General features: G+C 45.5%; 1 protein-coding gene across 2 annotated transcripts in view; it reads right to left on the minus strand.

Annotated features, from left to right (window-relative positions):
• The window catches only part of LOC123769605 (uncharacterized), a 155,031-nt gene that overhangs the window by 91,039 nt on the left and 48,681 nt on the right, over window positions 1-15,311 (minus strand). The window contains exons 3-5 of one of the 2 annotated variants that reach the window (XM_069308812.1): window positions 9,476-9,622; window positions 5,157-5,240; window positions 2,515-2,643 (exon numbers count right to left, since the gene is read on the minus strand). In XM_069308812.1, coding sequence (XP_069164913.1) covers window positions 2,515-2,643; window positions 5,157-5,240; window positions 9,476-9,622 — 360 coding nt within the window. The remainder of the gene's footprint in view (window positions 1-2,514; window positions 2,644-5,156; window positions 5,241-9,475; window positions 9,623-15,311) is intronic. The other variant, XM_069308813.1, reaches the window with a different exon arrangement.

A 15,311-nucleotide genomic window follows, 5' to 3' on the forward strand; every position in this document is an offset into this window, starting at 1 on the left:
TCGATCCCCATTGGAGGCGGAGACAAATGGGCAAAATGTTTCTTTCACCCTGATGCCCCTGTTACCTAACAGTAAATAGGTACCTGAACGTTAGACAGCTGCTACGGGCTGCTTCCTGGGGATGTGTAACAAAAAATAAGGAGGCCAGGTCGAGGACTAAGCCGCGGGGACGCTAAGCCCCGAAATCATCTCTAGATAAGAACCCCCCTTAACTACTTATTTGTTCAGAATACTGAGACATGCATTTAAGTGCCACCATTTAGTGTAAGGTGCTGGAGGGAGTGTGCGAGGGGCTATGGTGGGGGGTATTGTTGACATAATACTCCCCCCTCCCACTCATTTACCTCACTCACAGCACAACTATCAAAGGGTTAGGCGGCTCGAACACCTGCTCCCCCACCCATGTGGTATGTGGTATGGCTCATGCACTATGAGGTGTATAACATGAGCCATGTGGTAGGTATGCGGCACTACATAGCGGGTCTAGGCTGAAGGGGCGGGGAGGGGAGGGGAGGGGAAGGGAGGGGAAGGGAGGGGAAGGGAGGGGGAGGGGGGCTTTGTTAACAAATATTATTGTGGTTACCTCTCTCCTACGGCTCAGTACCCGCCGAGACATCTCACTGTGAACAGTCGTGAATGACAACTAACTAAAGTCTCCTCTTACACACTGTGTTGAAGGCCTAGGAAGCAGAGGCGGAGGCGATAGCGGCGGCGGGCGGGGATGGTGAAAAAGTTACGCGTTTTTTTGTAAAATATACACACTTCACTCTGTTATCTGTCCTTTCTGCCAACATCTTAACTTTTCTACATATCACAGACATAATGTTTAAACACGAGAGTGTGAGGAACACTACCATTGCCAGCCAAAGCCCTCCATGGGTGGCCGGCCCCTCTTCACTCCCCCTCCCCCCTCTCCTGCTTCACACGCCCTTCCCTAACCGTACACCTAAAAATACTCGGCCTCTTAGGCTTGTCTTACCATGGGAGGGCCCCCTCTACGCCCTCAACATATCCTTCTCTTTCCTACATACTTTTATTTAACTATATATATCCACATAGCATGCGGATATGTTACATACTCATACACATTCAGCTTACAAGACATTCAAGACAACTACTACTTCTGCTCACCTGTTCCTATACTTACAGTTTTACCCCAATGACTCACAGCTCCCCACATGACAACGACCTGGCGCACCGAGCCTCACACCGCCACCCAACAACACCTCTCCTGACGATGCACGCGCCCCCCTGGGAACCCCCCCCCCCTGAACCCATTGACTACGGACGTGTGCAACACCTCTGCAGGGGCCTAATTGGCTCACCTGCACAGGTGTTGTGCACGGTTGAAGTCATAAAGTACCCCACTCAAGTGATCAATCTCCTTTCTTAAAAAATGGTACCACATTAGCAACCTTTCATGACTGGCATTCTGCCTGACTCTAATGATTTATTAAATATGATAGTAATAGCCAGGGTATTAAAAGTATCAACACAAGACAGAACACGAAACAATGGGTTTAAATTTGATAAGTTTAGATTTAGGAAAGACCTGGGAAAATACTGGTTCGGTAACAGGGTTGTGGAACCAATTACCGCGTAACATAATAGAAGTAGGATCCCTTGATTGTTTGAAGTGTAGGTTAGACATATATAGGAATGGGATTGGGTGGATATAAATAGGAGCTGCCTCGTATGGGCCAATAGGCCTTCTGCAGTTGCCCTCATTCTTATGTTCTTATGTATATATAATATAATTATACTGTCAGTGGTGTCAAACGGTATTTAGTGAAGTACTTAATTATAACCACTTAAATGCTGGCGAGTGCTCACTTGTATTAGTTTGTCAAGAAAGAATAGTTACATACAATTCTTAGTGCCAAGGGTGACGCATTGTAGGGATCAGTACATGTAAGGAAATTATCAAATGTGCTGATATTACGCAGATGTCCTGACAGGTTGTACCCGTGTTTTGACAGGTTACACAGCTGTGGAAATAATAACATAATTTGGAGTCATGTGCGGACTTTAACCAGCATTTTAGTGACTCTCAAGACCCTCTAACCTCATAGAACATAGTCAAGACCTTCCACCTCACGGAACATAGTCAAGACCTTCTACCTCACGGAACTTAGTCAAGACCTTCCACCTCACGGAACATAGTCAAGACCTTCCACCTCACGGAACATAGTCAAGACCTTCCACCTCACGGAACATAGTCAAGACCTTCCACCTCACGGAACATAGTCAAGACCTTCCACCTCACGGAACTTAGTCAAGACCTTCCACCTCACGGAACATAGTCAAGACCTTCCACCTCACGGAACTTAGTCAAGACCGTCCACCTCACGGAACATAGTCAAGACCTTCCACCTCACGGAACATAGTCAAGACCTTCCACCTCACGGAACTTAGTCAAGACCTTCCACCTCACGGAACATAGTCAAGACCTTCCTCCTCACGGAACTTAGTCAAGACCTTCCACCTTACGGAACATAGTCAAGACCTTCTCACCTCATGGAACATGACGACAGCTGTGCGTGTTCTGAGACCCTCGTGGAAGCTGTTACGGACTTCTTGAAGGAAGCGCCCCAGTTCATCATCCTTCTGGTAGTTGGCCACGTCATCAGGGTACCCACAGTCCTGCACAAACACCAGATGAGGGACGTTGGGATACATCTTAAGCAACTTATATATAAAACCCCGTAACAGTGGTTACATCCAAAGATCACATTCACTCCAAAAAAATCTATCACTTACGGGGCTATTCATGCCTGTGCCACCTCTTGGGCGGCTTAATCTTCATCATTCAGTGGTTACATGGGCGGGACTGAAGCACCTCTTGATTTCATTGTATACATACGTATATTCACGCAATCATAATGACTCAACACTTGTATGAGCAAGAGCAGAGTGGAACATGCGCATTATAAATCAATAATGTGTGCATGTTTAGGTATCAAAATTTATGTGCACATGTGGATATCACCAAAGGTGTAGATACTTAGGATGTTAGGATGTTGCATATTTGTAGGGATCAGCAGAGTTTAATATACGTAGGTATCAATAGATGATGTACACATGGAAGGTAGTACATCTACCTTCCATATACACATGGACGGTAGTACAAAGATTTACATGCATGTTTTTAAGTCTACACACGAATGTCAGAGAGTATACATAGCCGTTAACAGGGATTCAAATGGGTGTCATATCAGATGTGTACGCCAGTGTCGGTAGGTGTGTACACCGGAGTAGCGTAAATTAGGACTAGAACCGTGCACAATACCTGATCAGGGGTCCCAGGTGTGGCCACCTGCCCTGGAATTGCACCTGGATCTAGTCCCTAAGGGGGAGTGGGAGCACCCCCTCCCTACCCATGCGCCCGGGAGTGGTCTCCCGGGACGTTCTGTGTCGCCAGTGATGAAAGGGGGATGAGAGGATAGGGGGGAGTATGTGTAGCAGGTGTGTGTATGTTTAAGTGTAAGTTGAAAGTGTATGTAATGAAGTCGTAGAGTTATACAGGTGAGCACGCTTAGAGATAATGTTAAGCATAGGGATTTCTAGAGTTCTGCTTGCTGGCAGCACCACATAACAACAGCAGGCCTAGGAGACCGGGTAGAGTGTGTGATAAGGTTAGGTTAGGGATATGTGGGAAAAAAGAGGTTGGGCAGATGGATGTCAGACACACGCTGGCATGTGTGTGGTGAGCCAACACCTGCCCACCACCTCCCCTTCTCTCTCTCTCTCTCTCCCCCCCATGTCGGTCTCCAGCAAAAGAAAGACAGACAGTTACCAGACATTACACGCAGACACGTAGACTTGTCAATCTGAAGGTGTTACCCGAGTTTCTACCCTCAGTACCCACAGCTCAACAGCATATGGAAGAGGGCTTTCTCACACGCATTACACAGAACTTAATTAAGCAATATATATCTCAGCATACATCTGCTACTTTTTTTTCATATTATCCCAAGGCAGGACGTGGTCACCTGCAGCCACCTGCCACAGGTAACGGTAACCCAACCTGATCCTTGGAACCACTGTGTCGCACAGTCTAGTGGACGTTTTGTGCTGTCCATAGAGGTAGGTTTCAGATCTGAACAAATCATAGCTTTTTATACTAGTACTTTCAGGTCGTTGGGAGTCAGTAAGTTCTTTCCTATCAGATCTGAATGTTTGGACCAATACAGTTTTGACAGCAGAGATGGGGATACCTAGATCTAATTCATCTTCAGACTTGTTACACGCTAATTTGGCTGCAATGTCTGTGTCATTATGATGGGTTATATTTATGTGTGAAGGTATCCATACAAAGGAGATTCGAGACCCTTTACTCTGTGCATCAATTAGGTCATTTATAATTGGGTATGAGGTTCTTGCTGTCGATCTTCCAAGAGAAGTTTTCGATTGCTTGAAGAGCAGACTTTGAATCACAGAATATTATTCCTCCTCCAATGTTTTTTAACTAAGCGTGCTCACCTGTATAACTCTACGACTTCATTACATACACTTTCAACTTACACTTAAACATACACACACCTGCTACACATACTCCCCCCTATCCTCTCATCCCCCTTTCATCACTGGCGACACAGAACGTCCCGGGAGACTACTCCCGGGCGCACTGAGAGGCCTCCCAGACCTCCTTAGGACTAGATTCGGGTGCGATTCCTGGGCAGGTGGCCACACCTGGCTCACCTGCTCAGGTATTGCACACGGTTCTAGTCCTAATTTACGCTACTCACCTGTGTCAGTATGTATGTACACCAGTGTCAGCAGGTATGTACAGCAGTGTCAGCAGGTATGTACACCAGTGTCAGCAGGTATGTACACCAGTGTCAGCAGGTATGTACACCAGTGTCAGCAGGTATGTACACCAGTGTCAGCAGGTATGTACACCAGTGTCAGCAGGTATGTACACCAGTGTCAGCAGGTATGTACACCAGTGTCAGCAGGTATGTACACCAGTGTCAGCAGGTATGTACACCAGTGTCAGCAGGTATGTACACCAGTGTCAGCAGGAGATACACATGTGTTAGCAGTGGTGATAGGGATGTCAACAAGGGGTGTAGGCGAGTGCTAGTATAGGATGTCACAAGGGGTGTACTTGGGTGTCAGCAGTGGGTGCACACACAGGTGTTAATAATACTGACAGCGAGGGCTCGAACGAGGCTCTGGTCGAGGAAGGCCCGTGCTTCCGTCAGGCACTTCTCCTTCTGCCTGTCCGGTAACGGATCCTGTAACAACAACATTGGAAACGGATCCTGTAACTTTATATATATATATATATATATATATATATATATATATATATACATACACATTTAATGTGTGTAAAAAGAAAATGTATGTTCATTAAGCCTCAAACACAGAATTCGATGTCAAAAGAAAGAAGCAATAACGACGAGTGCTTCACCTACCAGTACCTGTGCTTCACCTACCAGTACCTGTGCTTCACCTACCAGTACCTGTGCTTCACCTACCAGTACCTGAGCTTCACCTACCAGTACCTGAGCTTCACCTACCAGTACCTGAGCTTCACCTACCAGTACCTGTGCTTCACCTACCAGTACCTGTGCTTCACCTACCAGTACCTGAGCTTCACCTACCAGTACCTGTGCTTCACCTACCAGTACCTGTGCTTCACCTACCAGTACCTGTGCTTCACCTACCAGTACCTGAGCTTCACCTACCAGTACCTGAGCTTCACCTACCAGTACCTGAGCTTCACCTACCAGTACCTGTGCTTCACCTACCAGTACCTGTGCTTCACCTACCAGTACCTGAGCTTCACCTACCAGTACCTGTGCTTCACCTACCAGTACCTGTGCTTCACCTACCAGTACCTGTGCTTCACCTACCAGTACCTGAGCTTCACCTACCAGTACCTGAGCTTCACCTACCAGTACCTGTGCTTCACCTACCAGTACCTGAGCTTTACCTACCAGTACCTGAGCTTGACCTACCAGTACCTGTGTTTCACCTACCAGTACCTGGGCTTCATCTACCAGTACCTGAGCTTGACCTACCAGTACCTGAGCTTGACCTACCAGTACCTGTGCTTCACCTACCAGTACCTGTGCTTCACCTACCAGTACCTGAGCTTGACCTACCAGTACCTGAGCTTGACCTACCAGTACCTGTGCTTGACCTACCAGTACCTGAGCTTGACCTACCAGTACCTGGACTTCACCTACCAGTACCTGTGCTTCACCTACCAGTACCTGAGCTTGACCTACCAGTACCTGAGCTTGACCTACCAGTACCTGAGCTTCACCTACCAGTACCTGTGCTTCACCTACCAGTACCTGTGCTTCACCTACCAGTACCTGTGCTTCACCTACCAGTACCTGTGCTTCACCTACCAGTACCTGTGCTTCACCTACCAGTACCTGTGCTTCACCTACCAGTACCTGAGCTTGACCTACCAGTACCTGAGCTTGACCTACCAGTACCTGAGCTTGACCTACCAGTACCTGTGCTTCACCTACCAGTACCTGTGCTTCACCTACCAGTACCTGTGCTTCACCTACCAGTACCTGGACTTCACCTACCAGTACCTGTGCTTCACCTACCAGTACCTGAGCTTGACCTACCAGTACCTGAGCTTGACCTACCAGTACCTGAGCTTGACCTACCAGTACCTGAGCTTGACCTACCAGTACCTGGGCTTCACCTACCAGTACCTGGACTTCACCTACCAGTACCTGTGCTTCACCTACCAGTACCTGAGCTTCACCTACCAGTACCTGAGCTTCACCTACCAGTACCTGTGCTTTACCTACCAGTACCTGGACTTCACCTACCAGTACCTGAGCTTGACCTACCAGTACCTGAGCTTGACCTACCAGTACCTGAGCTTGACCTACCAGTACCTGAGCTTGACCTACCAGTACCTGTGCTTCACCTACCAGTACCTATGCTTCACCTACCAGTACCTGTGCTTCACCTACCAGTACCTGAGCTTGACCTACCAGTACCTGTGCTTCACCTACCAGTACCTGAGCTTGACGTACCAGTACCTGAGCTTGACCTACCAGTACCTGAGCTTGACCTACCAGTACATGAGCTTGACCTATCAGTACCTGAGCTTGACCTACCAGTACCTGAGCTTGACCTACCAGTACCTGAGCTTGACCTACCAGTACCTGGACTTCACCTACCAGTACCTGAGCTTGACCTACCAGTACCTGAGCTTGACCTACCGTACCTGGACTTCACCTACCAGTACCTGGGCTTCACCTACCAGTACCTGAGCTTGACCTACCAGTACCTGGACTTCACCTACCAGTACCTGAGCTTGACCTACCAGTACCTGGACTTCACCTACCAGTACCTGGACTTCACCTACCAGTACCTGAGCTTCACCTACCAGTACCTGAGCTTGACCTACCAGTACCTGAGCTTGACCTACCAGTACCTGAGCTTGACCTACCAGTACCTGTGCTTCACCTACCAGTACCTGAGCTTGACCTACCAGTACCTGAGCTTGACCTACCAGTACCTGAGCTTGAGCTACCAGTACCTGAGCTTGACCTACCAGTACCTGGGCTTCACCTACCAGTACCTGGGCTTCACCTACCAGTACCTGAGCTTCACCTACCAGTACCTGTGCTTCACCTACCAGTACCTGTGCTTCACCTACCAGTACCTGTGCTTCACCTACCAGTACCTGAGCTTGACCTACCAGTACCTGAGCTTGACCTACCAGTACCTGAGCTTGACCTACCAGTACCTGAGCTTGACCTACCAGTACCTGAGCTTGACCTACCAGTACCTGAGCTTGACCTACCAGTACCTGTGCTTCACCTACCCGTACCTGTGCTTCACCTACCAGTACCTGTGCTTCACCTACCCGTACCTGTGCTTCACCTACCAGTACCTGTGCTTCACCTACCAGTACCTGAGCTTGACCTACCAGTACCTGAGCTTGACCTACCAGTACCTGAGCTTGACCTACCAGTACCTGAGCTTGACCTACCAGTACCTGAGCTTGACCTACCAGTACCTGTGCTTCACCTACCAGTACCTGAGCTTGACCTACCAGTACCTGAGCTTGACCTACCAGTACCTGAGCTTGACCTACCAGTACCTGAGCTTGACCTACCAGTACCTGGGCTTCACCTACCAGTACCTGTGCTTCACCTACCAGTACCTGAGCTTGACCTACCAGTACCTGAGCTTGACCTACCAGTACCTGGACTTCACCTACCAGTACCTGGGCTTCACCTACCAGTACCTGAGCTTGACCTACCAGTACCTGGACTTCACCTACCAGTACCTGAGCTTGACCTACCAGTACCTGGACTTCACCTACCAGTACCTGGACTTCACCTACCAGTACCTGAGCTTCACCTAGCAGTACCTGAGCTTGACCTACCAGTACCTGAGCTTGACCTACCAGTACCTGAGCTTGACCTACCAGTACCTGTGCTTCACCTACCAGTACCTGAGCTTCACCTACCAGTACCTGAGCTTGACCTACCAGTACCTGAGCTTGACCTACCAGTACCTGAGCTTGACCTACCAGTACCTGGGCTTCACCTACCAGTACCTGGGCTTCACCTACCAGTACCTGAGCTTCACCTACCAGTACCTGTGCTTCACCTACCAGTACCTGTGCTTCACCTACCAGTACCTGTGCTTCACCTACCAGTACCTGAGCTTGACCTACCAGTACCTGAGCTTGACCTACCAGTACCTGAGCTTGACCTACCAGTACCTGAGCTTGACCTACCAGTACATGAGCTTGACCTACCAGTACCTGTGCTTCACCTACCCGTACCTGTGCTTCACCTACCAGTACCTGTGCTTCACCTACCCGTACCTGTGCTTCACCTACCAGTACCTGTGCTTCACCTACCAGTACCTGAGCTTGACCTACCAGTACCTGAGCTTGACCTACCAGTACCTGAGCTTGACCTACCAGTACCTGAGCTTGACCTACCAGTACCTGAGCTTGACCTACCAGTACCTGTGCTTCACCTACCAGTACCTGAGCTTGACCTACCAGTACCTGAGCTTGACCTACCAGTACCTGAGCTTGACCTACCAGTACCTGAGCTTGACCTACCAGTACCTGGGCTTCACCTACCAGTACCTGTGCTTCACCTACCAGTACCTGAACTTCACCTACCAGTACCTGAGCTTCACCTACCAGTACTTGTGCTTCACCTACCAGTACCTGTGCTTCACCTACCAGTACCTGAGCTTGACCTACCAGTACCTGAGCTTGACCTACCAGTACCTGAGCTTGACCTACCAGTACCTGAGCTTGACCTACCAGTACCTGAGCTTGACCTACCAGTACCTGAGCTTGACCTACCAGTACCTGAGCTTGACCTACCAGTACCTGAGCTTGACCTACCAGTACCTGAGCTTGACCTACCAGTACCTGTGCTTCACCTACCAGTACCTGTGCTTCACCTACCAGTACCTGTGCTTCACCTACCAGTACCTGGACTTCACCTACCAGTTTTTTGAGGTCGTACTTTTGGTACGGGAAGTATTGAGTTGTGAACTCTGGCCCCAGGAGTGAGAAGAGCGCCTGCTGCTTGAACTCTGAGCCCAGGGGCTTGGTCACGTACCGCGCTAGCGATTTGTTCACTTTTTCCATCACCTGTTTCATCATGGTTCGGTATTAGTACTACTAATAATAATAGTAGAAATAATCGTAGTAATAATAATAGTAATAGTAATAATGATAATAATGAAGGTGAAGGTGTGATCCAGTATATGTGTAAGTGTATTAAAAAAACTAATATTCGATGTAAGTTACATCCTTTCTCATGGTGTTGTATAGTGTTCAACACTGTATACAGCACCTTGAGAACGGATGCAGGTTACATCCAAAAAATTGGGTTGTAATTCACTTACACATATATTGGGTCCTTCTTTCACTTTTACTCCAGCACTACGGCACTGTAGTTAGTTCCTTAATAATAATTATGATAGCAAAGAACATAATAGCATTAATAATAGTAACAATAATAGCAATATTGATAATTAGATGAATCAATTGGAGCACTGAGGTGATTCGAATCAGCACTCTAGTTACTGCCAGTCGTGCACCTTACCCCTGTACCACGACGTGGTGCATAAGTTACATAACCTGGGATGCCACTGAATCCACAGCCAGTCCAAGTGTTTACTTATAACCCTCGTGCATTCTGGTACAGGTGAAGTACTTCATCAACTTTACGCTCCTGCTTTACAGACACAAACAAATTACACTAAGGTGATATATATATCACTGAGCAAATTGTACCAGAGGTAATATTATTGTTAGTAGTAGTAAAATTATAACAGCAATGATTCTATAGCTCACATTTGGACCAAGAACTTAACGGTAAACAGAGTAGGGAAGAATCCGGGATGTGTGTATCTTCTGGAATTGCTTCAAATAATTAAAACTCCCTAGAATTAAATATGGTAATTTAAATAACTTAAAATCCGGAAAGCTGCTCAAAATGTTCAGAAATTAAATCAAAGTATATACAATTATTGTATTTTTTACACTTGCTTCTAGTTAGCCACAAAATATTTAAAATTATCAATAAATTTCCCTGAAAACTGAATGAAGCTCATGTCTCTACCTGGTACTGAGGCACCTTCCTCAGGCCCTCACTTCTAAACTATCCTGATTATCTCACAACCAAATAAATCCTAATCCTTTACAGCAAAAATAATCCTAATATCTCACAACCAAAACAATCCTAATCCCTCACAAACAAAACAATCATAATCCCTCACAACCAAAACAATCCTAATCCCTCACAACCAAATAAATCCTAATCATTTACAGCCAAAATAATCCTAATACCTCACAACCAAAACAATCCTAATCCCTCACAAGCAAAACACTCCTAATCCCTCACAACCAAAACAATCCTAATTCCTCACAACCAAATCAATCCTAATCCCTCACAACCAAAACAATCCTAATCCCTCACAACCAAAACAATCCTAATCCCTCACAACCAAAACAATCCTAATCCCTCACAACCAAAGCAATCCTAATCCCTCACAACCAAATCAATCCTAATCCCTCACAACCAAAACAATCCTAATCCCTCACAACCAAAACAATCCTAATCCCTCACAACCAAAACAATCCTAATCCCTCACAACCAAAGCAATCCTAATCCCTCACAACCAAATCAATCCTAATCCCTCACAACCAAATCAATCCTAATCCCTCACAACCAAAACAATCCTAATCTCCCACAACCAAAACAATCCTAATCCCTCACAACCAAAACAATCCTAATCTCCCACAACCAAAACAATCCTAATCCCTCACAACCAAATCAATCCTAATCCCTCACAACCAAATCAATCCTAATCCCTCACAACCAAAACAATCCTAATCCCTCACAACCAAAACAATCCTAATCCCTCACAACCAAATCAATCCTAATCCCTCACAACCAAATCAATCCTAATCCCTCACAACCAAAACAATCCTAATCCCTCACAACCAAAACAATCCTAATCTCCCACAACCAAAACAATCCTAATCCCTCACAACCAAATCAATCCTAATCCCTCACAACCAAAACAATCCTAATCCCTCACAACCAAAACAATCCTAATCCCTCACAACCAAAACAATCCTAATCCCTCACAACCAAAACAATCCTAATCCCTCACAACCAAAACAATCCTAATCTCCCACAACCAAAACAATCCTAATCCCTCACAACCAAATCAATCCTAATCCCTCACAACCAAAACAATCCTAATCTCCCCCAACTAAAACAATTCAAATCTTCTAAATACAATGATAACTTACAGGCTTTATTATTATAATTTGTATTATTTACTCGGCCTAGTCTTCACTCTGAACGACTCTGACATAATGGAAATCGATTTTGAGAGCCCAGTAGGAATGAGCGACCACAGTGTACTGGCGTTTGAGTACCTGATTGAAGAAGGGTTATTGAACTCGAGGAAGGGTACAGAAAACAAAAGGCTGGCATTCCGAAAGGGAAACTATGAGGAGATAAGAAAATTCCTAACAGATATAACATGGGAAACAGAGCTCAGGGGAAAGACGGCCCAAGACATGATGGAATACATCACGCAGAAGTGCAAGGAAGCAGCACACAAGTTTATCCCATTCCAAAAGGAAACCAGTGAAATGAAGATGAGAAACCCATGGTTTAATCAGAGATGTAGGCTAGTTAAGCAGCAAAGTAAAAGGGCATGAAGAAACTCTAGGAATAACAGGACACTGGAGAGCAGAGAAAGATACCAGAATGCCAGGAATGAATATGTTAGGATGAGAAGAGAGGCAGAAAGACAATATAAAAATGACATCGCAAGCAAGGCAAAGACTCAGCCTAAATTGCTGCACAGCCACTTCAGGAGAAAAACAACAGTAAAGGAACAGGTTATGAAATTAAGGATAGGGGTCAGAAGGATTCACTACAAACGACAAGAAAGTGTGTGAGGAACTGAATAAGAAATTCCAGGAGGTCTTCACCTTAGAGCAAGGAGAAATTCCAGAGATAAGAGAGGGAATAGGTAACCAGGAACCACTGGAAGAGTTTGAGATTACCAGCGGGGAAGTAAGGATGTGTTTACTAGAGTTGGATGTGACAAAGGCTATAGGCCCAAATAGAATCTCCCCTTGGATACTAAAGGAAGGAGCAGAAGAACTGTGCCTGACACTCTATTGCTATACAGGAGCCCTACACGTCCAACATGATAAACAAAACCCCACCAAAGATCAGTGGGTATGCATCCTATAATAACAGTAACGCCACAGGCCTATTAACATACGTCAGAAGTGATTTACCGCACATTCTTGTGAGCACGTCACACAATGTACACACACAGTACCATCACTTTCATGTACAAACTACAGCAGGCCACTTTTCATTCCTGAACGTATATGCCAGAAGCAAGAAACTCAATGTAGCATTGTTCCCAGATCTAGACAATCATGGGACAATATACATGGGAGATTTTAATGCTAGACATATTACGCTGGGAGACATTACTAACAACGATAATGGATGCAAATTTATAAAATATGTTTATGACAACAGATTAACTGTGTATACTACGGATACCCAAACTCATTTGTTGGGAGGCAGACTTGATTATGTAATGGGTAGAAACCTTGTGCAAGATAGGATGGAATGTTCGTTGGTAAATCACTTGGTTAGTGATCACTATGCAGTTTCTGCTTCCTATGAGGTACAGTGTGATGTACCTAATAGGCATCAGAGACGGAAAATGAATATTCCATATGGCTTGCATGACCACTTTATTAATTGTATATCAAAATGGTATCAAGATTACACAATAACGAATGTACAAGCCTTCTCCAGAGATCTCGTTGATACGATTACTACCTACTATGACACATGGGTGTGTTGGGGAACAGGTCGTAAGCCTAGCAGAAGTGGGCAACACCTACCACCACCCAAGTGGGTCCTTGACCCCGTATTTGTTAAAGAACATGAACGAGTAAAGCAACTTGGAGATACGTACAAACGAACCAAAGCACAAGGTGACTTGCATGCATTTCTAGTTGCAAATAGAGAGGTGAGAGACATGAGCAACGTCATACGTAATAAACATTGGGAAGAGTTCCTACAAAGTATAAATGAGCACACAACACTTGTTGAAGTTTGGGAAAAGATACGAAAAATCTCTAGAAGCAGCCCAACCAAACCGCTGCACCACAGCCCACTAGAACAAGCAAACATCCTCCTTGATCAATGGGCACTAACATCGAGCTACAACTCACTCCCAATTAACATACAGCACAAACTTGATGACACACGCCCCAACAGACAACGAACCATCAATCTCGCCTGTACAGCGATCGACGTGTCGGACCTTAATGATGTAACTGAATGGGAATTAAATCATGCACTAAAGATGGGAAAATCAACTGCTCCTGGAGAGGATGGTATTACTTACAGTCTACTGAGATTAGTCTCACACGTACCAGGTAATCCATTATTAGTGTTGTACAGAATGAGTTTACGTGAAGGAGTATTACCTGATGCTTGGACAAAGAGTGTCATTGTTCCCATCCCCAAACCACACTCAGATAATTATAGACCCATATCTCTAACATCGTGTGTTTGTAAAGTGCTTGAACGTATTGTTCTTAACCGACTCATGTATCGTATACAGGGGCACCTGTCACCTCAACTGTTTGGATTTATGCCTGGGCTCAGTACACAACACTGTTTTGCTGAGTACTTCGCACATATTGAAGCTTCCCCTCAAACAGTCTTCATCGACCTAGCAGCAGCTTTTGATACAGCAAACAGAGAAATCATACTGGAACAGCTTGCAGAGCTGGGAATACAAGGAAAATTACTGAAATGGATAAAGGGCTATTTGTCTAATCGAACAGCATATGTTTTGTTTAATGGTGTTAAAAGCACAGAGAGCAAACACTTTGAACTGGGAACTCCACAAGGAGGGGTCCTCAGCCCCTTGTTGTTCAACGTTCTGATGCATAAACTTATTAAAGATCTTCCAACTAATAATGAAGACACTGTCATTTGTTATGCTGATGATATATGTTTACAGGCTGCCTCCGAGCCTAGAATGCAAGTTCTGCTCGACGCTTTTGCTACCAGAGCTGAGGAATGTGGCCTCCTTATCTCTGTACAGAAAACTCGTGCCCTCATTCCATGTGGTATTCCACCAGCCAATTATCATATAGATGGGCGAGCACTTGAGAACTGCGAGTCTTACAGATACCTTGGTGTCCCCATTAACGACCCTGGGTACCTTTCTTCTCTCAAGAGGAGACTTTGGGAGAGATTAAAGCCCTTGCGGGTCCTTGTTGGTGTCAATCATGGACTTAACGTGAGACTTGCTAAAATGTTTTATGTATCATTTATACGCTCTGTGATTGACTACAATGCTCTACATCTCACACTGTATACTGACAAAGAGCTGAAATCTCTTGAAACCTTGCAAAATGAAGCTATGCGTCTCATCCTTGGGGCTCCAAAGTCCACGAGAATAGTTAATATGAGAGCAGAGTTAAAATTACCTACCATAAGTAAGAGAATTTTGTCTATTAGCACAGTTTTCGGCGTGAAGGCATTGAGTAGATCTAGACAACACATGAAGTTTCAAGCTAAACTTTCTAATATGCTGCACTCACCTGAGGCCTATAGACGAAGAACGAAATCTGATTATGTATATTGGTTCTACAAGGTAGCCAACTCCATCAAGATATTAAATATGTACCCAACTCAACTAATGATTAATCAGCCAATTACTCCATGGGATAACTGGGATCTATCAGTTGATTTTGTAAATGC

Source organism: Procambarus clarkii, chromosome 63 (genome assembly GCF_040958095.1).
Source record: "Procambarus clarkii isolate CNS0578487 chromosome 63, FALCON_Pclarkii_2.0, whole genome shotgun sequence".
NCBI lineage: Eukaryota > Metazoa > Arthropoda > Malacostraca > Decapoda > Cambaridae > Procambarus > Procambarus clarkii.